Here is a 25,162-nt window from a genome sequence, read left to right as displayed (position 1 = left end):
TCATTCTTTGTCACTTCTTAGATAAAGGCAAACAATCTTGGCCTGACGTACAATGCCTCACACTGACTATCAGAATCACTACATTCTTTTAAAAAAATAGGGATGTTAGAGTGTGTACTTTTAAGGTATATACTTTTAAAGTTTTGTATATATTATAAATCAGTCCTCTCTAGTCTGATCCTGAAGGCTGGAACAGTCTGGTTATGAAGACATGTAAGTGCACCCCTCACCCCCTTGGTCATTCATAAGGCACTTCAAGGGGCCTGATTAGGAAGAACAGGATGAAACCATACAGATGATATTGTTCCCAAGGTCTTTAGGAATGTTCAGGGAGATTTATGAAAACATAAATGCAGAGACTCAAGGCCAGATGAAGTCTAGGAATGTATAATTTTAAAAAGCTTTCCAGGTGATTCCATGACCAGCCGGTTTGGGGACTCACTAGGCTAGGTGCAGGGTTACAGAAGCTAGATTTTGTTCTCCATGATTAAAGGACAGAGTTTAAGGAGAAGAAACATAAGCATACAAAACCACGTAGAGGACTGAAGAGGGACTGAAGAGGGAGACTCAGGAATGGGATCCGGCTGTCCAAGCAACAGCAATGAGGCCTGAAGCAGGATGGGCAGCAAAGCCCAGGCATTCATCACCACCAAGAGGAGGGAAGGCCGGTCCTGTGGGAGGTAAGGGCAAGCCCTCAGATGCACAACATGCAGGAAAATATGGAACCAGAAAGTGAGATTTGGGCATTCTCTGACCTGAAGAGATGGATTAAACTGAACACAGGTAGATCCCCAAAGGAGAAGGCCAGCGACCAGTGGTTAATCTGCTAACCTGAAGCCTGTGATGCAAATACCCCAAGAAGACATCTCCCTCCTGGATACTCACAGATCGATCCTGATCTGGCCCCACTGTGAGGACGATGTGGTCTTTAAATTGCAGTCTCACTATGCTGTCCAGCCTTGGTAACTCTCCACCTAGAAAACCCCAAAGAGAGAAAGGCAGCCTTCAAAAAAGGAAACCAGTCGATTCAAACCTGCTTATGGGTGCAACTCTGTGAGAAACACAGAGAATGTACAGTGATCCAAACAAGGGGTGCCCTCTTCCAACTCTATATCGCTCACCCCAACACTAGAGGGATGTTCAATATACAGTTCCCAACCTTATGAAGCTCAGTCCCAGGCATACACTTAGATAAATAACAACGTAAGTTAGTAATAGGTGGATATAAACAATGCCATCAAAGCACAGTAGCTATCCCAACAGGCAGGGCCAAGATGCCTTCTACACCGAACACTCCAGTTTCTATCCTCTACAAGCTTCTTGCTGTACAAGTGAACTCTGGAAGGACTCCCTAAGTTCAAGCTGCACCAGTCTAATTACTAGTTGTGTGATCCTGGCAAGTTATTCCGTTTATATAGTACAAACATAGTCTCCTAAAAACCCATCTAATAAAGTTCACAGAAAATCTTTTCTTTTCCAAACTGGATTTAACTTAGTGAAAAACTACCCACCCGAAACAGACTAGCCTTTCAGGGTTATCTGAGTGATTAAGACAAGGAATGTTGAAAGTATTCTGGGCTAGAAGATGGTACTCAGTGAATACTGTTCCACTAAAGACTACAATACTCGTTTTTAAAAACATTTTCTATTTTGAATAGGTCCAATCAAAAACAAACTCTAAACGTCCTCCAAAGACTAGAGTAACAATGTACATAGGATCAATATGAGAAGGGAAGTTAGGGATTGTCTATGTCCATGATTTACACCTGGTGATACATAAGGCTTTTAGAAAAGTTAGTAAAAAACACTCCCTCTCACTCAAGCCTCCTGAAAAAGAAAAGCAGCCCAAGCTGACGTGGCAGTTTCAGCTTCGTCTGAGTTCTCTTAGACACAGACAACTTCTCAGAACACCTACTTTGGACAAGATCACAGATGTCAGACAAGATCATCAATGTCGGACAATGTCACCATGAGACTGTGATAAAGACAAAAACACCACGGCTCTGAATTCACGTCTGAACTGAGGCAAAACAGGAACACTGTCCAACCACAACAATGACCAAATATCGCCCTGCCCTGGCTATGCTGCTGCTTTACATTGATAACTTAAGAGACCTAATCATAGAATCCCTTCTACTTCCTGACAGCATCCAACCCAGAGCAAAGCCCTGCTTCCTCGAGCCCTCTCCAGAATCACATACCCAAGCCTAAAGCCTCTTAATCCTAACACTCTTTTCCTCAGAGCCATATAGTTCCCAATGGTGTGCACTCTCCACCTGCCAACAAGTCACTGAATCCAATTTAGTTCAGGAGTTTGTTCAGGAGCATGTTCTTGGTGGCCTCGGCTACAGGAGATCATCCAGAAGTGTGTTATGTCATTTACTGCCTAAGCCTGTCACATATTAGTCACCTATGATAGGCAGAAGGTCAATGACAAGCTTGGGTATTCTGGTATTTCACCTGATGATGGCAACCATTTTACCCATGCTACAGTGTTGTACCCTCCAAAATCTCAGGTCCAAATATGATCCCCAATGGCAGAGGGGAGCCCAATGTGATGCGTTTGGGTCATGGAGGTGGATCCATCATAAATAAATTAATGACCTCCCTCAGAGGTGAGGGGATGAGTTTTCACTATACTAGTTCCCATGAGAACTGATGTCAAGAGCCTGCCACCTCCCTCCACCTCTTGCTTCCTCTCTCGCCATAGGATCCCTGCACACATTGGCTCTCCTCCTTCTACCATGAGTGCAAGCAGCCTGAGGCCCTCACAAGATGCAGCCTCTATGCTTCTTGTACAGCCTGCAAAACTGTAAGCCAAATAAATCTCTTTTCTTTATAAATTATACAGTTTTGGTATTCCTTTATAGACACACTAAACAGACTATGCCAACCCATCCCCAACTTAATCCCAACAAGATTAGTCCAATGTTCAAATTCCAAAAACTTCCTGAAGTCTGTGAATGCCAGAGGGCTCTTATTCTCCATCATACTGAGACACGTTCTTTGCCAATGACTTCTGAGTTGCGGGATGGTAACAGTGCAGTGCTGCACGTCTCGTCCAGCCACACACACTGAGGATAGATCTAGGTCCACATTAACACTGAAGGGCTTCCTACTTTCCGTCTGCTCAGAGAGGAGCCTACCCAGGAGAGCCTCAAACATCCCGCGTCAGCCCTGAGCCACCCAGAAGACAATGGCAAGCTCCACCTGGTGAGGACAGCTCCGTTCCATCCCCCACGTGGTAAGGGGGGAGTCTGTGTGTCACAAAATCCTTTTTCATGTCTGATGAAAGCAGTTCTTTGGTGTCCTCCAGTCGGTCAGCAAGTGTCCTCAGGAAGCCACTTAACTTTCTTGTTGCAACAGTCATGGTTTCTGCCTGCTAGAAACACAAAGTGAGCCCTGGTCCAGATGCCAGCAGAACTTACTACCCAGGCCAGTCTCCACAGTACCATGCATAACTGCCCACCATCCTGTAGAGACATAAACGCGTGTCCCTGCAAAGCGAGAGGGGCAACCTGAGCCCTTAACAACAAGATCCCATTATTTCCTTGTGAACGCTTCACCTTAAGCTGCTTATTGGTTACAAAAAAAAAAAAAATGCCTGAAAATAATCTGTGGAAACAGAGTACAGTCTGGGCTGTGTCTTTTGGAACGCAAGTCACTGTCCTAAGAGGACTGCTTCGGGCAGTGAGAACAACCTTCACTCGACTCAGCACAATTCACTTATCTTCTCAAACTAACCAACTTGGGCTCCTATTTCAAAATGTAAAAGCAGAACAGGAAAGCCAGACTCCCCAGTGCAATAGGTCTCTCCTAACTAGGAATCCCATGTGCACTAAATCTATAATTCTCCTGGCTACAGAATTCATTTATTCCACCAGCATTCTCACATGCCTGCTATACCACCGTGGAGGACAGCCGTGTATACAGCATGTTCTCTGGATCGCTGTGTAGCACACAGCACTCCACTTATTCTGCACATCATCAGCTCAGCCACTTCCCTGGCTCATGAGGGAAGAGGGATCCTGGGGTCCCTGGAAGGCAGGGCTTCTGCTGGCCTGGGCCATGGCTACTACCTTGTATTCCTACCTGCCTTTACTCCTTACCAGGAGCAGCTGCCGAGGTATGCCAGCCCGTAGTGCCACGTCTTCCTTTGCAGTATCAAACACAAGCCCCGAAATGGTATCCAAAAGGAAATCTCCCCATGAACTAGAACATGTACCAAGGGGAAAGCAAATATAAAAACAAAAAATATATACATACAAATGCACACAAAATATACATAAAATATGTATTGGGAGTAAAGCCAAAAGCTACAGATTGGGCTCCAACTGGGTTCCAATTAGGTTCCAACTTCCTGCTCATCAATTAATTAGTCACTATTAAACACAGAAACCTAAGACCACTGACCACCCTGCTTCCTCCCACCTCATCCCAGACATTTACTTGGAAAGTTAAGAGGAGAAGCTAGGATTCATTCATGGTTTCTCATAAAGATATCAGAAAATTAATCATAGACTGTCATAGAATAGGAAGCTCAGGGGACCCAATTTTAAACAAAGTATCTATGAAGAGAGCTTTGTAGAAACTTTTAACACTCACTACAGGATTTAGAAAAAAAAAGGTATATACAGTGAATCCAACAGAAATACATTTAGATAACAGCAAAATCTCTGGATTGTGTAATTATCTGAACAGTAAATATTACATTTTCCTTGTCACTTAAAAAACGGACACTGTTCCTGAATAAAATATACACCAACATCAATACTTCCAAAATAATTGATTTCTAGAAATAGTTTTACCAGAGGGTAGAAGGCAGCAGCTAGTAGCTAAAAATAACATCTAGGGACAAGTGTCCCTGTTCAACTTCCTTTGCTTTCTTAGGGGTATTCAGAATTGGTGTATGTCTCAGTGTGTGCCAGTGTAAGAAGCACACTCTGTGGGGCTGCTCTCTTTAAACATTTCTTAACTGTTTAAAATTTGCCCATGACACCAGCAAATTTCATATTGCAAAATGGAAATTCACAGTATGGCTTTTGCTCCTCACTCAGTAAGCAAAATTGGCACTTTCATGCTTCCTTCCCATACAAGTGGCAGAGAAGGACAAAAGTCACATTAGCAGAGACACTTTCCCCAAGACATCCACCTCCTGGCAGCTTCACTGCTTTGAGACTCAATGTTGTATATCTGACCCAGTGTGTTTTACTGAACCTCAACGTGGGAGATACATGCAGATCACTCGGCAGCATAAAACACATGCTTCTTCTGCAGGGTTATAGGTGGAAGTCATGCAGCAACAGCTCATGGAGGAATTTACTCATTTACTTACTTATTTAGAGACAGGGTCTCGCTCTGTTTTCCAGGCTGGAGTGCAGTGGCATGATCATAGCTCACTGTAACTTCGAACCCCTGGGCTCAAGAGATCCTCCCACCTCGGCCTCCTGAGTAGCTGGGACTACAGGTGTGTGCTACCACACTCAGCTAATTTTTAGAGAGGGCGTCTTGCCATGTTGACTAGACTGGTCTCAAACTTCTGACCTCAACCGATTCATGAAGGTATTTAATAGCAGTTAGACAGTGCTCCAGCTCTTCTAAGAACCAGAATAGATCTTGGGACTTTCCAAAATTTAGAAATAACACCTCTTGAGGTATTCACTTCAGTAAAACAGCCAGTCAACCTGCTGCTGTCCCACCCAGCGGACCTCAAATGTTCTAACAATGCTACCTTGAGTGGCATCAGGAAGAGGATCCAAACCTGTACTCCTCCACAGTACGTGAAAGAACACCAGGCTCAAAACACAGCAATGTATCTGGGGAGCACTGATCCTCAAGTTACATCTCCCCATTCTAGCTCCAGCATCACTGACCAAGACACAGGAGAGTGCAGCCTAGACACAGCAGTCACGGTGCCCATCCACAGGCAGACAACTTCTGTGACTTCCAATGCTCTCCCTAGCCTCAGTCGACTCGAAAAGTTATGGGTGGGACCCAGGGGAAGCCTGCCGGATCATCACTCTTGGGATTGGGAAAGAGAGAGTGACTCAGGTACTTGGCAGAAGCAAAAGCAAGTAGGGTTAATGAGGTAGAGAAAGGTTGATAAGTCACTGATGATGGCAGATGGATAAGCCAGTGCTATGAGTGAACAGAAGCTGGGGAGGGAAAAGGGGGCACAAAAGCCAACTACCAGAAAATTAGCTAGTGGGGGGAGCAAGAGAATGAGGGAAAGAGGCAGTAGGTGGGTCCGGTGACTGATGCGATACCCGCAATGCATGGACGCTCCCAGGGCCAAACTATGTGGCTGCCAAGGCCCAGAGCTGCTCTGGATCTAGAATGAACTTCTGACTCCAGTTTCTCTGTGGCCTGGCCACCGTTCCTATGACCCACTCCCTCAAGTGACCCTCCTCTTCTTAAGCTGGCCTTGGTGACTTTCTGTCCCTTGCTATGCAAGGAACCTAACTAGCCACAGGGGCAAGGGCATTTTTCCAAATGGAAGCCTGCTACCAGCTTGGGCCTCCTACTCAGGAACAAAGATAGCACTAACCTCAGGCCAGGCTCCATCTAGTTCCTCTGGTAAGTCTTTTAAACACAGAGGTGAATTTCACACCGAAAAGTCAGATGAAGAAGCAGAGGCATGCTTACTACCTAGCTTTGCAAGTTATGGCTTTGCAAGTAGGAGGGGACTTGCTGTCCCTTGGGCCTGGAATGTCCTCTACTCTGATCTTCTGACCCACTCCTACTTACTCATTCTTTAAGACTCACTCAAGGCCGGGCACGGTGGCTCAAGCCTACAATCCCAGTATTTTGGGAGGTCGAGGTGAGAGGATTGCCTGGGCCCACAGGTTCGAGATCAGCCTGGGCAACTTGGCAAGACCTCATCTCTACAATAAATCAAAAAATTAGCCGGGCATGGTGGCACGTGCCTGTAGTTCCAGCTATTTGAAAGTCTGGGGAGGAAGGATCACCCGAGCCCAGCAAGTGGAGGCTGCGGTGACTGGGAGTGTGCCACTGCCCTCCAGCCTGGGCGACAAAGTGAGACCCCAACTCAAAAAAAAAAAAAAAGACTCACTCGCCTTTGGTGTTATTTCTGAAGCCTTTTCTGATGCCCCCGCTTAGCTAATTGCATCCCTCTATACTCCAGGAGTCTCCTCTGTAAACTTACGACAGAATTTATCACACTATCTCTCCCCTCCTACCACCACCACCACCACCTCCAAGGCATAAGCTCTCTCAAAGCCCTCCAATGCAATCCCTGCACTCCCAGCAGCAAGCACAGTGTCTAGTGCTTGCTTGCTGAATATACTCACTAATGATTGGTGTGGTTTTAAGTCTGATTTGGGCCAGCAAGGTTGCTGCTTTTGGAAAATAACTCAACAGCACGGCCGCCCAGTTCTGGTCCCTGTGAGGAGGCACTCGCTGAAACGAAACGTGATTTTAATTGGAACGGTTGTCAACACATGCATTGTCAGTTCCCTCTGCTGCAGACGGCCTCTCTACTTTAACTTCAATGACTGTGAGAAGTGGAAACCAAGAGGTTTCTAAGAAGTAACTGATGGAGGCTTATGGAAGAGCCAGCACAATGAGTAAACAGAAGCTGGGGCGGGAACAGGAGAGAGCAAAACCAACTACTAGAAAACCAGCTGGCAGCAGAAAGAGAATCAGGGAGAGAGGGAGAAGTTGAGAGAGAAGAGACCAAGAGGCTTCAATGGTTTCAGAGTTCTTGTCGGGGGTATAGAAAATGTTTTGGAAACAGACAGTCGTGATGTTGCACAACAGTATGTCTGTAATTAATGCCAACAAACCGTGCAGTTTAAAATGGCATATTTGGCTAGGCATGTTGGTTCATGCCTGTAGTCCCAGCACTTTGGGAGGTCGAGGTGGAAGGAATGTTTAAGCCCAGGAGTTCGAGATCAGCCTGGACAACATAGTAAGTCCCCATCTTTTAAACAATAAAATATTATTTAAAATAATAATAAAATGGCATTTTTATGTTATATATATTTTACCATAATAGAGAGACTGCAAGCCCAGCCTGGCATCACTAACACTGACATACCCACAGCTACAGTTTTTTTTCATTCCAAACTATGGGACCCTCTACTTGGGCAACTCCCAGTTTCCTATAGAGAGTCAGATTCATGACATTCCCAGGAGGAAGTCCAGAGGAGTCAGTTACACATACGGGGCAGCAAGGGAATATGGAAGTTGACAATAGAGACAGCCTGGGGTCCAGAAAAGAGCTGGCGGCCAGCTCCCCCATGTATCTCCTGAACGTGGCTACAGTGGGCAACTCGGAGCCATCCTAGGATGCGAGGCTGTGAGGCAGAGTGTTTACTTGTTCTGGTAGGTGCTGACGGTAACATGGGTAGAGTGGGCCAGCCCTGGAGAAGTGTCCGCCTGATGAATGGTCCCTCGTGGAAAGTACAGCAAATCACCCGGCTAAAGGAAGAAACAGAAAAGGGGAGAGAAGTTCCTCAGTCTCCGTCCTCTTTAAGGAGATAACTATCAGCTTTGAGTCTCAGTTTCCATTCCAGAAACCACAACTTCAAGAGACAGCCTGCATGCCGGGCTCATGTGGCTTCCAGCTAGTCCATGAGCCACAATCCACCAGAGATTCTCACTGCCTGAAGTCACCGTCTTTATTCTCAAGTTGAGACCAGATACAAGGTATCAACTTGATAATACCCAATACCCCACCTTGATTCAGGAATCAAGGGAGGTGACATCCTGTGCATAGGAAGACTGCTTCCTCCTGCTTGCATTCTGTAGCGGTTAAGAGTAAGGGCTTTAACTTGGAGTTAGACAGATATTATTACTTAACTGGCTGGTGACCTGGCAATTTACTTAAAAGTGCCCCAAACCTCAGTGTCTTTATCTGTAAAATGGAAGTCATAGCCCCAAGCCTCACAGGACTATTTTGAGTATTAAAGAAGATGCTGTTTCTAAAGCTCTAGGGGCAATGATGAGCCTGTGGTTGTATTATATTATTTTACCTGCCAGTCACCACTCCCTGATCGTTTGTTCTTCCTTCAGGCAGGGGCTATGTTTTACCCTAGCAAGGCACCTGGCACACAACATAGGCTCAATAAATGTTTGGATGGATGGATGAAAAACTGTACAATCCTTATTGGAAGCTGAAAAACAGACACAACTGAAGCTCATTTTCTCAAGCAGCTGAGCCTCTTCTTACCTATGCCTTTTCTCTCCCAAGCCGGTGGACAGAAACATTCTCAAATGACCCCTGCCCTAAGAAACCTCCTCCCTGATCCCACCCAGACAGAAATGTGTTGTACACTAGTTGCCTGAGGAGAGGAGGAGTACTGAGAGCCACTCATCCCTCTGAGATCACAGGAAGCAGCTGGTGCAATGGTTACAGCCATCAGCCCTGGAGAAAGAGCTCAACAAATACTAGCGGGAGAAAACTTTTAAAGATTCTCCTCAAAGCAAGAGACAATACGAGAGGTGACTCCAAAAAAGCCAGAGTTTATCTATAAAAAATTGTGTATTTATTCTTACATGTTTAAACTTCAGTCATCTTCAAAGTACCCTCCATTTGATGCAATACATCTATCAGGACACTTTTTCCACTGCTCAAAACAGTTTTTGAACCCGTCAATTTGGATGACTTTTAGTGCTTCTGCCATGTTTCGTTTCACCACTTCCACATTGGCAAAACATTTCTCATTGAGGACTTTTTTCATTCAGGGAAACCCCCCAAAAAAGTCGTTTGGGGTGAGATGGGGTGAACAGGGAGGGTGGGGCACAGGATCATGACACTTTTGATCAAAAACTGCTGAACACTCAGCACCGTGTGGACAGGTGCATTCATAAATCACGCATCATAAAATGGGCAAGCGTGTTGAAAAAATCTCCAGAAAAAAGTCCACTGAAACAGAATTCAGCCTCTCACAACAACAATAGCTGGTACACTGATGCCAATGGGTTCCAGCAGGGGAAGCCTGTACCGCTACAAGGGACCTACCCTCCAAAAAGTAATTCCAGTTTTTTGGGGGGTTCTCCTCCCTTGTATATTATGAAATATATGTTCACAAGAGCTATCTTGGTTGCCACTTGCCCTGACAACTGACAGTCCCTCAGGGATAAACGCTTTACTGACAATCGCAACTATCATTTACGGAGTATCCCTGTCACGGCCCAATTGTGACCCTCACCGTCATGCATTGCCTGATGACAAAGACACGTGCTGAGGAAGATGTCGCCTGATGATTTCATCACTGTGTGAATATCCTAGCGTGTACTTACACAAACCTAGACAGCACAGCCTGTACACCTGGGCTATAGGGTACAGCCTACTACTCCTAGGCTACACACCTGGAAAGCATGTTCCTGTACTGAACACGGTAGTCAATAGTAACACGACAGTGTGCATGTAAACGCATCTCGTGGAAAAGGTACAGCGAACATATGGTATGAAAGATAAGAAATGGTACGCGGATGGATAGATGGATGGAAGCTACAGGACTGGAAGTTGCTCTGGGTGAGTCAGGGAGTGAGCGGTGAGTGAAGGTGAAGGCCTAGGACATTACCACCCACTTTGATACGACGGGCAGCACAGGGTTACTGGCCCCAGCATCGTCACAAACACAGGACTAATGCGCTGCGCTAAGACATTTCACAACAACTGCAACATCGCTAGGTGACAAGAATTCCTCCGCTCCGTTAAAATCTTATGGGGCCACTGTCATATATGCGGTCTTTCGGTGACTAAAATGTCATTACCCGGCACATGGCTGTATATTTCATTCATCCCAAAATCGTTTGCTCAACACCCCCGACATCCCTTGCTGAGAAAAGGCAAGGGAAGACGCTCTACCAGAGGCTCCAGAAGGAACATATTCCTGCCAGCCCCAGGGAGACCCCCTTTGGGACTTATGACCTTCAGAACTTTAAGGTAATACATTTAGGTTGTTTTAAACCACGGAGCTTGTGGTGATTTGTAGGCAGGAATAGGAAAACTACTAATAATATGGAACCTGCCTGAGCCAGAGGGTTTGAGACTAGCCCGGGAAACTTGGCGAGACCTCCTTTCTACAATAAAATAAAACAAAATAAATCAATGGGGCTCGGTAGCACATGCTGGTAGTTCCAACGACTAGGAAGGCTGAGGCAGAAGGACTGCCAGAGCCCAGCAGGTCGACGCTGGGAAGGCTGTGAGCGTGCCACTGCACTCCAGCCTGGGCGACAGAGTGAGACTCCAACTCAAAAAAAAAAAAGAAGAAAGAAACAGACCTATAGATAGCGTCTCTTCCAAGAGATTTTGCTCTAAAGGGAGCATCAAAATAGTATTTGACAATCCTTGCAGGTTGCAAGGTAAATATTATGATCTCCATTTTAATACAGAGGGAACTCAGATTGGATTAAAACACATGCCCAAAGACATGTAGCTATTAAGTGGCAGTAGCTGAATTCAAATCCAGATCTGTGAAATCCTCAAGCCAAAGAGTGCTGTTCCCATCACACAAGCAGTCCCACCTTGGGACTCGGGTTTGGCAGATGAACTGCACAGAGGAGATAAGGGCTCCAAGACCCTCATCACAGATAGCCCCCAAACCCAGTCTCCAAAGAGAGCGACTCAACTTTTCTATTTCATATACTGGGCGCTGACAAAAGATTTCACCTGAAGAGACTGATTGGTTAAACCCTCACCTGGACAGACACATACACACTTGAAAAAAAAAATCAGCACACAACAAGGCCTTTCTCCTTGAAGAAGACTCAAGGCTTCTCCTAAGGAACTGTGTGTTCATGACTGGGCATCTGCTCCATCTCCTCCACTTCCCATGGCAACAACGTAAGGAGTCCACACCCTCTTCACCTGAAGCCATTATGAAGCCTGACCTTCTCAGGCAGGGCATGTAGCCAAGTCATCAGCCAGTGACTCAGCTGTTGCCTCAGAGACCACAGAGGGCTCAGTCTTCAGCTTAAAAATAACCAACCAAGAGTCTACATGCACTTGGTTCGCCAAAAACAGAAGTCAGCAAACTCTGTGAAGGACCATATGCAAAGACAGAAAATATTTTGCCTTGGGGGTCATGCGGTCTCTGTGGCAAATCGCCTGCTCTGCCAGTGTAGTGTGGATGCAGCCACAGACAGTATGCTAAGGAGCGAGTATGGCTGTGTTCCAATAAACTTCATTTGCAAAAACAGGCAGCTGGCCAGAGTTTTGGGCCTATGGGCCATAGTTTGGTAACCCCTGACAAAAAGCATAAAAAACAAGGTTATCTATATTGTTGTTGAAGTCCCCTATCCTACGCACCCATCCTAAAAAGGGAGACTGCTTCCCCCAGTTATTGGCAGGCGGGCAAAGATTTTAACAACAAGAAAGACACAGGCGTCGAGTAAGAATTAGACACTAGCCGGGCTCAGTGGCTCAGCCTGTAATCCCGCGCCTTTGGGAGGCTAAGGTGAGTGGATTGCCTGAGCCCGCGGGTTCAACATCCCCCTGGGCAGTGAGACCTCATCTCTACAATAAATAAAAAAAAATCAGCCAGGCGTGGTAGAGCATGCCTGTAATTCCGGCTACTTGGAAGGCTGAGGCAGAAGGATCGCCGGAGCCCAGCAGGTCGAGGCTGCGGTGGCCGGGAGCGGTCACTGCACTCCAGTCTGGGCGATCGAGTGAGACTCCAACTCAAAAAAAAAAAAAAGAATTAGACACTAATTATAACTTCAAAGCACAAGAAAAACAATTACTACATGCAAATATATCAGGTCAGTAGACTCTTTAGAACAGTTGGAATTAACAATTAGTTTCCTGCCACTAAAGGAAATTAAAGTTATGTATTTTAAGAAAACACAAAGTTTATACAGCTACTCCTATGCTTCTAAATTTTCTTCCTCCACACCTCTCCTGCTGGGGACTGGTTATATTCTCACCCAGGCTGAGTGCTCAGGGACACACCTTCTCAGCAGCTAGATGCCAAGAGACCAGCATGCAACCAAGCCACCTGGCTCCCTGGAGGAAGAATCCTCAAGAGCTCTCCTAAGTACTGTTTTCTGGTAACAATATAAAGGCAAAGGGGGCAGGGTTTGCAGAGACAGTCTGCTGAGTAATCAGGAGCAAAATGGATCAAACTGGGATTTTACCAACAAAAACACTGAGGGACCCTTGGCTGTGCTCTTCCTAAGCAACATAAAACCCTGTTGCTGCCTGTTGTCTCAGTTGCGGAGAAGCTACCCATGGCCAGACCTCCTACATTTACTCTTGGGAGTTAGTGGCCACTGAATTCACTTTATTGCTCTTGAATTTTGATCACACATGAAGACAAAAGCTTGGAAAATAAACTTAATACTTCCTCAGCCCACCTCTCCAAGTACCCACCACGAAGACTCCTGCTGAAGCTACATGGCTGGATGGGGGCAATGAGAGTCACCCTTCCCAGGGAGCCGGGGATACGTTCCCACGGGGACTATCACACAAACTCTGAACCTGAACTTGCCTTAGCAACAGAGAAAACCGCATTGTTCCCACCATGAGGTGCCCACAGTGGTCATCCCGTACCTTGAGTGTAAACTCATGTGTCGGCCTTCCGATCCTGTCCTCGGCTTCCACGCTGTACTCTCGTGCCAGGGGAACAGTGGGGTGGTAGAGGCGCCAGTGCTTCTCCCCCTCCAGCTGCAGGATGAAGACCTACAGAGACACACAGGGCCCGGGGGCATCAGAGCTTCCTGACAGTCATGCAGCAAAGTATATCTGGATATCAGCCCTCCAAGTGCTCAGATGAATTATAGTTGACCCATGAACAACACAGGTTTGAACCGTGTAGGTCCTTTATGGTAGATTCTTTCCAATAAATTTTTGAAAAAGTATTTTGAGATTTGCAACAATTTGAGAAAATGAGAAAATAGCAAAAAAATTAAGAAAAAGTTAGGCATATCATAAGTGCATAAAATATATATTTTATGCACTTATGATATTTTATTTTATCACCTACTACCATAAAATATACACAAAACCTATCATAAAAGGTTAAAATTTATCACACAAACACCCCAAGTGGCACCATTTGCAGCTGAGAAATGTAAGCAGCTTAAAGATGCAGTATTAAATAACTGCATAAAATTAACGGTAATACATACTGTACTACTGTAATAATTTCACAGCTACCTCCTGTTGCTATTTCTGTGAGCTCCAGCGTTGCAAGTATCTGCTTAAAACACCATGTGAAGCTAATTATCGCCACGTGAAATTTCGCATCACAGTAGAAAGTGATTTCTCACGGGTCTCACATATCTTTCATCACGTGTAGCGCAGCACCTTAAACCTTGAATAACACCATGAAACCTATACAAAGTGCCAAGACCGACGCTGCAAGTGCTCCCAAGAAGCAGAGAAAAGGCATAGCCTTACAAGAAAAAGGTGAATTGCTTGATATGTTCTATAGACTGAGGTCTGCAGTTACGGCTGACTGTCATTTCAGACAGATGATTTATCTTCAAAACAGATGATGCAAACTTACAGTATTAATAAATACAGCATATTAAGTAAATTTTCTCTTCCTTATGATTTCCCCAACAACATTTTCTTATTTTTGTTCATCTTATTAGAAGAATACAGTATAGCATATATATATATATATATATATATATATATATGTACATATAACATACAAATTAAGTGTTAACTGATTTATGTCATCAGTAAGGTGTCTGGTCAACAGAAGACAATTAGTAGGTAACAGGAGGCAATTAAGTTTGGGGATGGAATTTTTTTTTTAAGTCAGGGTCTCACTTTGTTGCCCAGGCTGGAACAATCACGGCTTACCGCAGCCTCCAGCTCCTGGGCTCAAGCAATCCTCCTACATCAGCCTATCACAGGGACTACAGGCACACACCACTACATTTGGCTAATTTTTTTCTTTTTTCTTTTTTGTAGAAAACAGGGTCTTGACATATTGCCCAGGCTGGTCTCCAGTTCCTAGGCTCAAGCAATCTTCCTGCCTCCGTCTCCCAAAGTCATGAGATCATAGGCGGGAGTCACTGCAGTCAACCTAAAAGTTACATAAGGGTTTTTGACTGCACATGGTGGTGTCCCTAAGCCATGCACTGTTCAAAGCGCAACTGCAGAAGTTTCAGATAAAAAAAAAAAATGAAAGATGACAAATGCATGCCATTCTACACTTAAATGAAGGTTGCCACTACTGGCTTTTATTTTTAAAAAACAGGTTATCACGACTCCTGACACTGGATATCCATTCTTTTCACTTTCTTAGAGCCTCACTGAGTTCTTTATATCCTACCATCTTATTCCTTTAAGTCTTCTATCAGACAGCTGAAAGCCCATAATCTCTGATGGAAAAGCCAAGCTTCAGATATTACTGGATGTCTAAAATCCTGAATACTGGAAGAAACTGGACAGATAGGAAAATGTCAGTTTTCTACTCTTTATTCAGCGACAGATATTGCTCTATTAAAAAACATTAAAAACATATCGGTATCAAATTGCTCTCAAATGGGAAAATGGGACTTTTTAACTAATAACTCTGTGTTCACACCTTGCATTAGCACAAAAATAAAACTATGAAATACCTGAGCCAAAGAGTTAACTTTTTTTGGAAGCCACATGAGAGTGAAATCAACACTTGACAAGGTGCCAATGCTTAAGCAAAACCATGACCCCGATTCAAGCTGCCCCCAAGTTTTTCACAAATGGAAAAACTATATGTATTTTTGGCAGCTACTGAAAAAAGAACAAAATGAAAGCAGATGGAAGGACTATTTGTGACTTTACCTTATTGAAGACCATACCTTGTAAAATTAAAGAAGCCAACCATGCTTTTCTGCAGACAAATTCAATAAATACCAGTTTCAAAGAAATGCGTGGCTCTTTAAATTAGTAAGGTTGGAAACAATCTTTTCCTTTGAGGAGCAGGAAACCAGTTTAGTGGGATTTATTTTGGTCTTGCATTTAGATGAAATCAAGATCTTCAGACGCAGCACAGAAAGAACGAACACAGACCTGGTCTAAGACCTCAGAGAATCCCACAACTACACTAAACCAGGCTCTCAGCAACTCAGGCAAGCTTCTTACTCTCTTACCTCCACATCATCATAATGGGGTGGCAGGCCCTGAGATCCAGCGGGGGTCATGTACACATTCGAGCCAACCAAGGAGCCAAAGTAACATTCCAGCTTCTCCTGGATCTTCCAAAGCTCATCCTTCAAAAAATAAAAAATTAAAAAAATAAGAGGCAGTGGAGAAGTGAGAAATATATTCCAGAGAAGAGTAAGAACATGTGCCTGTTCACTTAGGAAGTCTTTATTGCACAGCTATTATATGCCAGCCACTAGGAATTAAGCAGTGGAAGAGTGAACAGCCCCACCCTCAAGCACCTTTCCTTCCAGTGCAGAAACACTGTAGAACAGAAGCGAGCAGACCAAGGCGAAATAGGCAAGGCAGGTGACTGGGAGTCAAGAAGGATTTTGAGCAGAAGCATAACACAATCCGATTTACATTTTCAAAAGCTGGCTATTGGGCAGAGAATGGATTACAGACACCAGGCAAGAAGTTTTGCACACAGCAGCCCAGGTGAGAAATGACCAAGGTGATGGGAGAGGGAGAGAGAGTAGCAGAAAAGTGAGATGCTCTCTGAAAGTAGCACTGATGGAACCAATATAAAGGAGAGGAGTTAAAAAAACAGAAATGGGAACAGTAAAATAAGATTTAAAAATACTCTTTGGTTTTTGACTTGGGCAATTATCTCCCAGTTCAATTTACTAAGATGGGAAAAACTTTCTAAAAAAAAAGTTTCAGAAAAAAAGGAGTTCTACATTAGAAAAGTTTTGGGATGCTAAAACCCTCATGAAGAGATATTTTAAGTAATCCAAAGTTCTGGCAGGAAGTGAGGACTGGAGACTCACAACTGGGAAATGCCTATACAAAATGGAAACCCAGGAAGAAGGTATAGACAGACAGGGAGTAACAAGGCTAGGTAACGCTCCCTCTCTGGTCACTAATCGACTCTTCAGGTCATACAGACTGAGAGGCCCAGCAGGGAGTCATAGATTCCTGAGGGAGAGAGAGAAATCTGATTTTCCCAAGGCTGATGGGAAGAGGCAAGGTGGCAACCGGACCATGTAGACATTAGCACTTCCTGTGTGCCAGGCACCGTTTCCAAGTGCTTTCCACAGATTAACCCTATGACCCTCACAACAACCCTGTCTCACAAGGGGGAACCATCATCATCTTTTGTTTACAGATGAGCAAACTGGGGCACAAGAGCACATTGCTAGTGAATAAAGGAGCCAGGATTCAAGTCCAGGCAGGCTGGCGTCAGAGCCCACACAGCTAAACTAATTTAAGAAAAGAATCACAAAAGACACTACAGAGATTAACATTAAAGAGATTAACGTTTAAGCATGTAAATGTACAGTACCTGGTCTATAGAATACATTACTACATATTCAAATATTTGCTGAGTAAACCAATGACCACAGATTGGGAGTCAATTCTACCACAGGACTAAAAAAGGAACTCCAGTCAAAAATTGGGTCACTGTGAAAACGTTTTGGGGAATATCTTTATAAAGACCACCAGGCTTCTCTATTTATACATCTCACAGGTTCTACTAAACACAGGAAAAGTAATTTCGTGACACCCAAACAGCTCCAAACAGTTAACACAGCTCCCAAAGAGCCTAATTTATTTCAGGTAAAGGCCAGCAGGACCTGGCTCTGTAATTATATTTAATGTGGTTAACTGGAACCCCTAGAAAACCTGGGCTTCTCTCTCTCTGTTATCGCCTAGAGGAATATCAGGACTGTATAGGTGACTTTATGGTTCCCAACCCAAGCATCAGGGTCTGTTACTAATGAATGAATGTCTCCTTCTTCTTAAAGGTTACTGAAAACACTATTGATTGTACGATTTTTCCATTTCTCCTGAGTCTTTAACATCCGAGTCCACCAACTGAGACCTATGAGAAACAGATCTGGAGTCAAACCATCTTGGTCCAAATGGTAGTTACAAGTAAGGTGACTTCAGCTTTTTTATTTGTAAAATAAAGATATTACCACTCCCACCTGAAGACTGTGGGAACAACATAAAACTTATCCCAAGTCCTATTTTCACTGCCAGGCAGTAAACAAGTATTACTGCTTCACCAACACTGACTCAAGCGCAAACAAGGCTGCTGAAATCTCTTTTCCCCTTAAACGCATGACTCCCAACTATATCCAGAGAGGACAAGGAGGAACCAGAACAACAAAGGAGGGAAGGTAGAACTCTCTCTCTCCCTCCCCCCCCACCTCTCGGGGAGTACAATCTCCCCTCTGCACTGACCTACCCCACAACCAAATGTGACTGCCATGCCTAAGAGCAGAAGCCCATGGGTATTCCTTAAGAAAACTACAAACGTACAAAAAGCCCTACTACGTTTTGATGAACATGTTTCAAAGTACGGTAGGAAAATGCCTTAAATTGTAGTCATAAACCCTCACCAGCTCAGAGTAACCAGGAAAAAGTCACATCGGTGGACTCCAGCTTTCTCACAAAGAAAATGGAGCCCACGCTGGCTGCCCTATTTCAAATGTCGACTGGAAGGTTCAAAAGCTAACACACGGGAAAGTGTTTGGCAAACTGCTGCTTGCTCTGCAAAAGGCAAGTGATTGTGATAATTCCTCTCACCATATATGGATTACCCAAAGCAGGTGAGGAACAACTTATTATGGCTCTCTGGTTACCGCTTTACTCACTTCCACACTACGTGGCAGACTAACACTGTGCACAGTCCGAGACCCAGGAAACAAAGGGCTAAATGTCTCTACCAGTCTCCCCTCTACCAGTCTCTGGACCAGGTCGGCGATGAACAGCCTCTAGACCTTTTCTATTCTGATGGTGCTATGGCCATCCTTAGGGAAAAACACACACAACACTAACCCTCCTCATACTGTCATACTCGGGACCCAGCCTCTGGTATAAGAGGTTGAGCTTATAGGTCTCCAGTACAGGAAGTGGAAGGGGAAGGCAGAGTTCATCCTAGTCTAGCCTGGGAGCTGAAGCAGGGCTGAGAAAGCTCACCTTTCCTGCTTAAATAAGTCAACAGGGCAAAGGAAATGGGTTCCAGCCACTTGGAATCTGCATTTTACAAAAGAAGAAAAAGCAGGGTTTAAGTGGACCAGCAGAGAAAACCCCCGAGGAAGACCATTCTAAGTACAGAAATGACAGTCACAGAGGACACCACACAAGTGCTCAATAATAACTCTCTGTTGGCCTATGATCGAATTACATGAAATCAACCTTACCAAATTCATATATGTTCTTAGGTTTCTAAAAACCACTCTTAAAAAATGCTACCTTCTAGTCAAGGACTAGCTCAGAGACAAGGGTTCTATTCATGGTGTCCATAATTTCTGATTTCAAATCAAAACTTGGTCTAGCAAATGATTTGTAAATTCCTTTTGGGTACTAAGGCCAAAAGGTTGGCATTTCAAGAAAATTTCAACTTTCTGTGATGGCTTGAACAGAAGTGACTAGAACCAGGACTTGTCCTGAAAAATCTAAGAGTATGTATACATCATCCAGAGTATGAAAAGGTTCGACATCCTTTAGACAAGAAAACATTCTTTAGGCATGCACCAGTTGAGGCCTAATGGGAAATTACAGCCAGCTCTTGAGTTAAATCATGGGAAACCCTATTGGTAACTGATAACTGAGTCCCAGAAGCCATCAATACAGTCAGAAACAACTCCCCTCAAGATGGAACTTCACGAGCCCCTCTTTCTACTCCCTTGCTGCCATTTTCATTTAACCATGGTCACCAAAGAGGGTTTCTGAATGACAATAAAACTTTATCTAAAACTCAGAACTGTCTAGGGCCATACCACCCTGAACGCACCCAATCTCATCTTAAAACTCGAAACAGGCCCTCAAGTATTCTGGATCATCAGTCATGAGATAAGATAAAGATCGCAAACCTGGAGAAAAACAGATTAGCTCATACTAAATCTGCATTTTATAAATACAGAAACTGAGCACAGAGGAGACAAATTATCTTATGTCAATCACAGATGTAGAACAAATTTAAAAATTAGCAAGCCATCTGAACTTGCAAATCAAAGATTTTTTCCACCTGTGGCATCACCAGGAGCAGTTCTAGGACCCCAGACCTCAATGTACCCCATTTGGCTATTCATAAGCGTGAAGTCTCTTGAACATACACCTAACATGTGATCTGGTCATGGCTCTGAAGCCTCTACTTGGACAGATGTAGGCAGGAAAGGGAGGCAACTTCAAGAAAAACAATCACCTTGATGCTCTCATGCCTTCATTGACAGTGGTAGAAGAAACCAAAGAGAAATGTCTGCTGCATAGAAAAACATAAACCTTCCCATGAAACATGCTCCTGGAGGTGAGTGCTGCTTTAACAACTTTATAAACTTGTAATATAATTTAACTTGTAAACTTGTAATATAATTTAGTTGTTGCAGCTCGAGGATGCCCAACAACGTCTACCCGGAGACGCTGAAGTTTCCACGAGTTTAGCCAAAAGATAACACACTCTCCTAAGTTAGGAGGCATTAAACACAAAACAGGTGCTAACATTCTCCAAACTGGCAGGAGGCTAATCATCATCATACCACACATTCATCCCTGAGCTGATCTGTGCCCAAATGTCAGCACTTTGATATGTATGAGGATTCTGCCATGGGAAAACCTGTTACCTTAAATCTCTGAGGTTGGTGAAACTGAATTGTTGCTCTTTTCTGATGAAAATCTTTCCTCAGTTGAAGAAAGTGTGCTTTGCCGTCTTTATTTAAAACCTTCTTCCTCCCATTGACACACCGGCAGACATTCACATCTCTTCCATAATACACACCCTGGCTGCAAAGATTCTTCAGATCTGTTAGCTTGAACAGAGACCCATAATATGTGGCCAGTACAGGGTCATCTCTCTGAATGAGAAGGGGCTTCTGCTCCCAGAATTCCTTGAAAAATGTCTCCGTCTTGATGGGTGAGATTAAGCTTTCAAAGAGACCACTGGGGCTGTCAAAGTTTAGAATGGAAGGCCCCCCAGTTGCCTCCAGTTTCACCTGCTTGCAGGGCACAGGCTCTTCGTCCCGCCCATTCCCCGCAGACTTTCCTTTCTTTGGCATCGTTCTGTCTTCAAGTCAAAGCCGGATGGAAATGCAAACCTACCAGAAGAACAAAACACACGTGATCAGGGTTACACAAGGTGCCAGTGTCGATGTTAGTGTATCACTAGGTCAATGTTACTTCCCTCAAGATGTGTGACAGCCTTAAGCCCTATGAATGCCATGTCTTCCCAGGTATGATTCACCCTCAAACAACACTCAGATCACACACTCATCTGAAGGAAAACATGTTTTTCTTGTATACAAGCACTAAGCCCTGGAATTCATTATTTATTCATTTATTATTTTTATTTATTTATTTATTTATTTTTTGAGTTGGAGTCTCACTCTGTCGCCCAAACTGGAGTGCAGTGGCCGCTCCCGGCCACTGCAGCCTCGACCTGCTGGGCTCCAGCGATCCTTCCACCTCAGCTTTCCGAGTACTCGGAATTACAGGCACGCGCTACCATGCCCGGCTGATTTTTTTATTTATTGTAGAGATGCGGTCTCGCCAAGTTGCCCAGGCAGGTCTCGAACCCACAGGCTCAGGCAATCCATTCACTTCAGCCTCCCAAAGCATAGGATTACAGGCTGAGCCACCGAGCCCAGCGAATTCATTATTTATTAGGCAGTATAATTATCCCAAATTAAACCACTCAACTGCCTCCGCATTTCCTCTTCATACATTTAGCCTGTAACCATCGACACAGCAAAGTCAAATATCTTGAATTTGGCTACAATCTGCACCAGGTCCCGAATCTCATTAGGCATTCCTGGAGTTACAGACACTTCACTGGAAAACAACTGACAGCTGCCCCCTGCCAGGTGCTACTGGCCACGGCACCCACCCCCTACTGTTGTAGGACAGCAGGCAACAGGTTCTGACCAGTGGTGTCACCTGGCGGCTGGAGCCAAATGTGGCTCCAGTCTTCACTAACCACCTGAACCTCCTGAAGTCCACATCTGAGCTTACTCCTGAAAAATCGCCACTTTGTCAGGGACTCCCTTTATTAAAAGCAAAAACAAACAAAACACCTAATTAGGGGCTGAAGACTGAAACCTAAAGTAATTATGTACCAAGTCTTTAAAAAGCTCTATCTTTTAACCAAAATAAGACAAAATAAAACGCCAATATCATTCATCTTTAACACAACACTTCTCCCACTTTAATGTGACCACAGATGTCCTGGGCGTCTAAGGTGCAGGTTATGATTCAATAGATTGAAAGCAAGGCCTGACACTCTGCATTTCTAACAAGCTCTTGAGTGATGACAACACTGTTGGTTGGGGTACACTTCTGAGCGGCAAGAGGAAGGAACTACACTCCCAAGCCTGCCAAAAGTTCTCTCACAAATGCCCCCAAACCACAACTACTGTTTCACTTATAATGTAAATCTCCCCCATTTGTTTTCAAGAACTGTAATTCAAACTATATAAGTTTTCTTAGACTGCAAAATTCTATTTTTAAAGTATTTTTTTCTTTTTTGTCCTGGGAAGAGAGTCCCTTATTTCCAGATTCTTAGTGGAGTCTCTGTCCCCCCCAAAGGGTTAAGAATCACTGTGCTTATAAAAAAAGTTTTGCAAAAACCACTAACTTATTTATAAATGTTATGTCTCCTATTTTGTTGAGCTAATAGAATTGCAAGATTACGGTTTGCAGCTCTTCTGACTTTGAGACCTCATCTCTACAATAAATCAAAAAATTAGCCGGGCGTGGTAGCGCGTGCCTGTAATTCCGGCTACTTGGAAGCCTGAGGCGGAAGGATCGCCACAGCCCAGCAGGTTGAGGCTGCGGTGGCCGGGAGCGGCCACTTGCACTCCAGTCTGGGCGACAGAGTAAGACGCCAACTCAAAAAAATAAAAAATAAAAATAAAATAACTAAGCAGTATTTCAGCCACACTGTAGACAGAGTAGAATTAGTAATCAGGCCTGGGAAGGAAGCACCATGGAATGTAGTGTTACACACTGCAACAACTTATAAAAGAACCCTAGAATGCAACCCAGATGTGAACAGAATACGAACGGAATACGAATTAAGAAGAGGAAATGTCAAAATATCAAAATCTAAAACAGTTCAGTTCCTTCAAATGGTCAAGTGCTTGTGGTAAGGAAACACAGGACCATGGTGGAAAACTAATATAAAGTAATAAAAAAAAGTCTACAATAGAGGGGTAAGGGTTTAAACCTGGAAGAAGAAAAAAAAAACTCATGTTTTAAGATATGTGAACAATGAGACATATTTTCTGAGCGTTTCCTATTCTTGTTAAGTCAAACACACAAGCTTGAATTCTCAAAGAACCAAAGCTTTGGTCAGGCACGATGGCTCACACCTGTAATCCCAACACTTTGGGAGGCCAAGGTGGGGGGATCCTTTGAGCCCAGAAGTTCAAGACCAGCGTGGGCAACACAGTGAGACCTTGTCTCTACAAAAAACTTAAAAATAATTAGCTAAGTGTGGTGGTATGTGCCTGTAGTCCCAGCTATTTGGGAAGCTGAGGTATGAGGACTGTTTGAACCCATAAGGTTGAGACTGCAGCAAGCTATGATCACACCACAGCAATCAGGCCTGGGCAACATATTAAGACCCTATCTCTACCAAAAAATTTAAAAGTAATAAAACTTATTTAAGGAGAGTAACCAGCAGGAAGATACAAGTGAAAGGCTTGTAAGCATAATATACAAATGCAGTATAAGCACATTCACCAGAAAGTGTGGTTTAACAAAGTATCAAACCACTTAAGCCAAAATAAAATTGCTTAAGGACTTTTTTCCATCTAAAAACATTAACAAAATAAACCCCGATACTGTATAACAAATGCTTTTGTTAGAATATAAATTTCACCACTCATATTGCCAAAAGTTACATCATTTATTGTTTCTCTATGTTCATGCTGAAATGATTTGAGGCTCAGTTAATTGGAACCTAGCTTCAAGGTTACTGGGCAAATACACCATTTCTCTGACTCTCACACTAGGTACTGCAAGACAATCATTCCTTTTAATAGTTTTTGGAGGGTGGAAGGGAAAATATCCTATCACATTAAGAACACAAAAATCTTAAGGATCGTGAGTAAGGTGCCTCACAACTTCAGAAACAGTAAAAAATAAAAGGTCTTAGGATCCAATAATATAGTAATCAAACAAAAGAATGCTTTGTCTAGAATAGTTCAGCTAACATAAGCTGGCCTATAAACCTCAGAGCCCACCCAAATAGAAGTTGGAGTAAATATTTTTATAACAATACAGGGGGGAAAGGCAAGTTCTACAGAACACCTGTTTTCAATTTGGTTGACAATACGCACTCAAACGTAAAAAGATTAAGCAAAAAGAGCCATGATTCATACTTTGATAACTGCTCCACAAACTCTATAAGAAAATCAATACTGATGCCCTTCCTACAGCCAACAAATATATTTAGTCATTATATTTTTAAGGTGTCCTAACCTCCTTTTCTATAGTAATAATGCCATGAAGAAATAATACAGCTTTTTCAAGGGATTTACATCCCCAGAGCCCAGCAGGGTATAGCACACAGAAGGTCCTAAAGAAATGTTTGCCGAATTTTTCCCCCCACGTGCTCATCTTTTGTCTGTACACAATTATACAGAAAAATCTCAAAGGCCTTACACAAAACAAAGGTGGGGGGAAACAGATGGCTTGTGTAAGTGTGGATTCTTTTTCTGATGGCAGCTGTCACTTGGGAATGCAACAGTAAACAATGTAAGAGCTAAAAGGTACCATAGAAGGTAGTTATAACCAAGGAGGGGAGGGAGGCGTGAGTGTCTTTACATCCCCTGAGCAGTGTTTTACAGAGTCCAGTCTAGAGTCACCAGCAAGGCTGTTAGCACGAAAATTCCTGGGACTGTGTCTAGCCTACAGGATTGCCCCCTTGGACGCCTGGGGCCCAAAATCTGCCTTCACATAATAAGCGCCCCGTGAATTTTAGACCCACGAAAAAGTCGATAGTCAAACTCAGCTCAAACACACCCACCCATCAGAAATTATATATTGCCTGTAACAAAGTCGTCCAGGGTGACCTTCAGAGCATGTATTTTCAAGTCACATAAA

General features: G+C 43.8%; 1 protein-coding gene across 1 annotated transcript in view; it reads right to left on the bottom strand.

The window, feature by feature from the left end:
* The window catches only part of RIOX2 (ribosomal oxygenase 2), a 27,088-nt gene extending 1,926 nt beyond the window's left edge, over positions 1-25,162 (bottom strand). Inside the window, exons 1-8 of the mRNA XM_008061373.1 lie at positions 25,086-25,162; positions 20,683-21,153; positions 16,060-16,179; positions 13,523-13,651; positions 8,339-8,442; positions 4,110-4,212; positions 3,211-3,382; positions 886-974 (exon numbers count right to left, since the gene is read on the bottom strand). Coding sequence (XP_008059564.1) covers positions 886-974; positions 3,211-3,382; positions 4,110-4,212; positions 8,339-8,442; positions 13,523-13,651; positions 16,060-16,179; positions 20,683-21,114 — 1,149 coding nt within the window. The 5' untranslated portion in view covers positions 21,115-21,153; positions 25,086-25,162. The remainder of the gene's footprint in view (positions 1-885; positions 975-3,210; positions 3,383-4,109; positions 4,213-8,338; positions 8,443-13,522; positions 13,652-16,059; positions 16,180-20,682; positions 21,154-25,085) is intronic.

Source organism: Carlito syrichta, unplaced genomic scaffold, assembly GCF_000164805.1.
Source record: "Carlito syrichta isolate Samal-C Ts95f unplaced genomic scaffold, Tarsius_syrichta-2.0.1 Scaffold305223, whole genome shotgun sequence".
NCBI classification, from domain to species: domain Eukaryota; kingdom Metazoa; phylum Chordata; class Mammalia; order Primates; family Tarsiidae; genus Carlito; species Carlito syrichta.
This window is presented reverse-complemented; position numbering and strand designations above follow the sequence as displayed.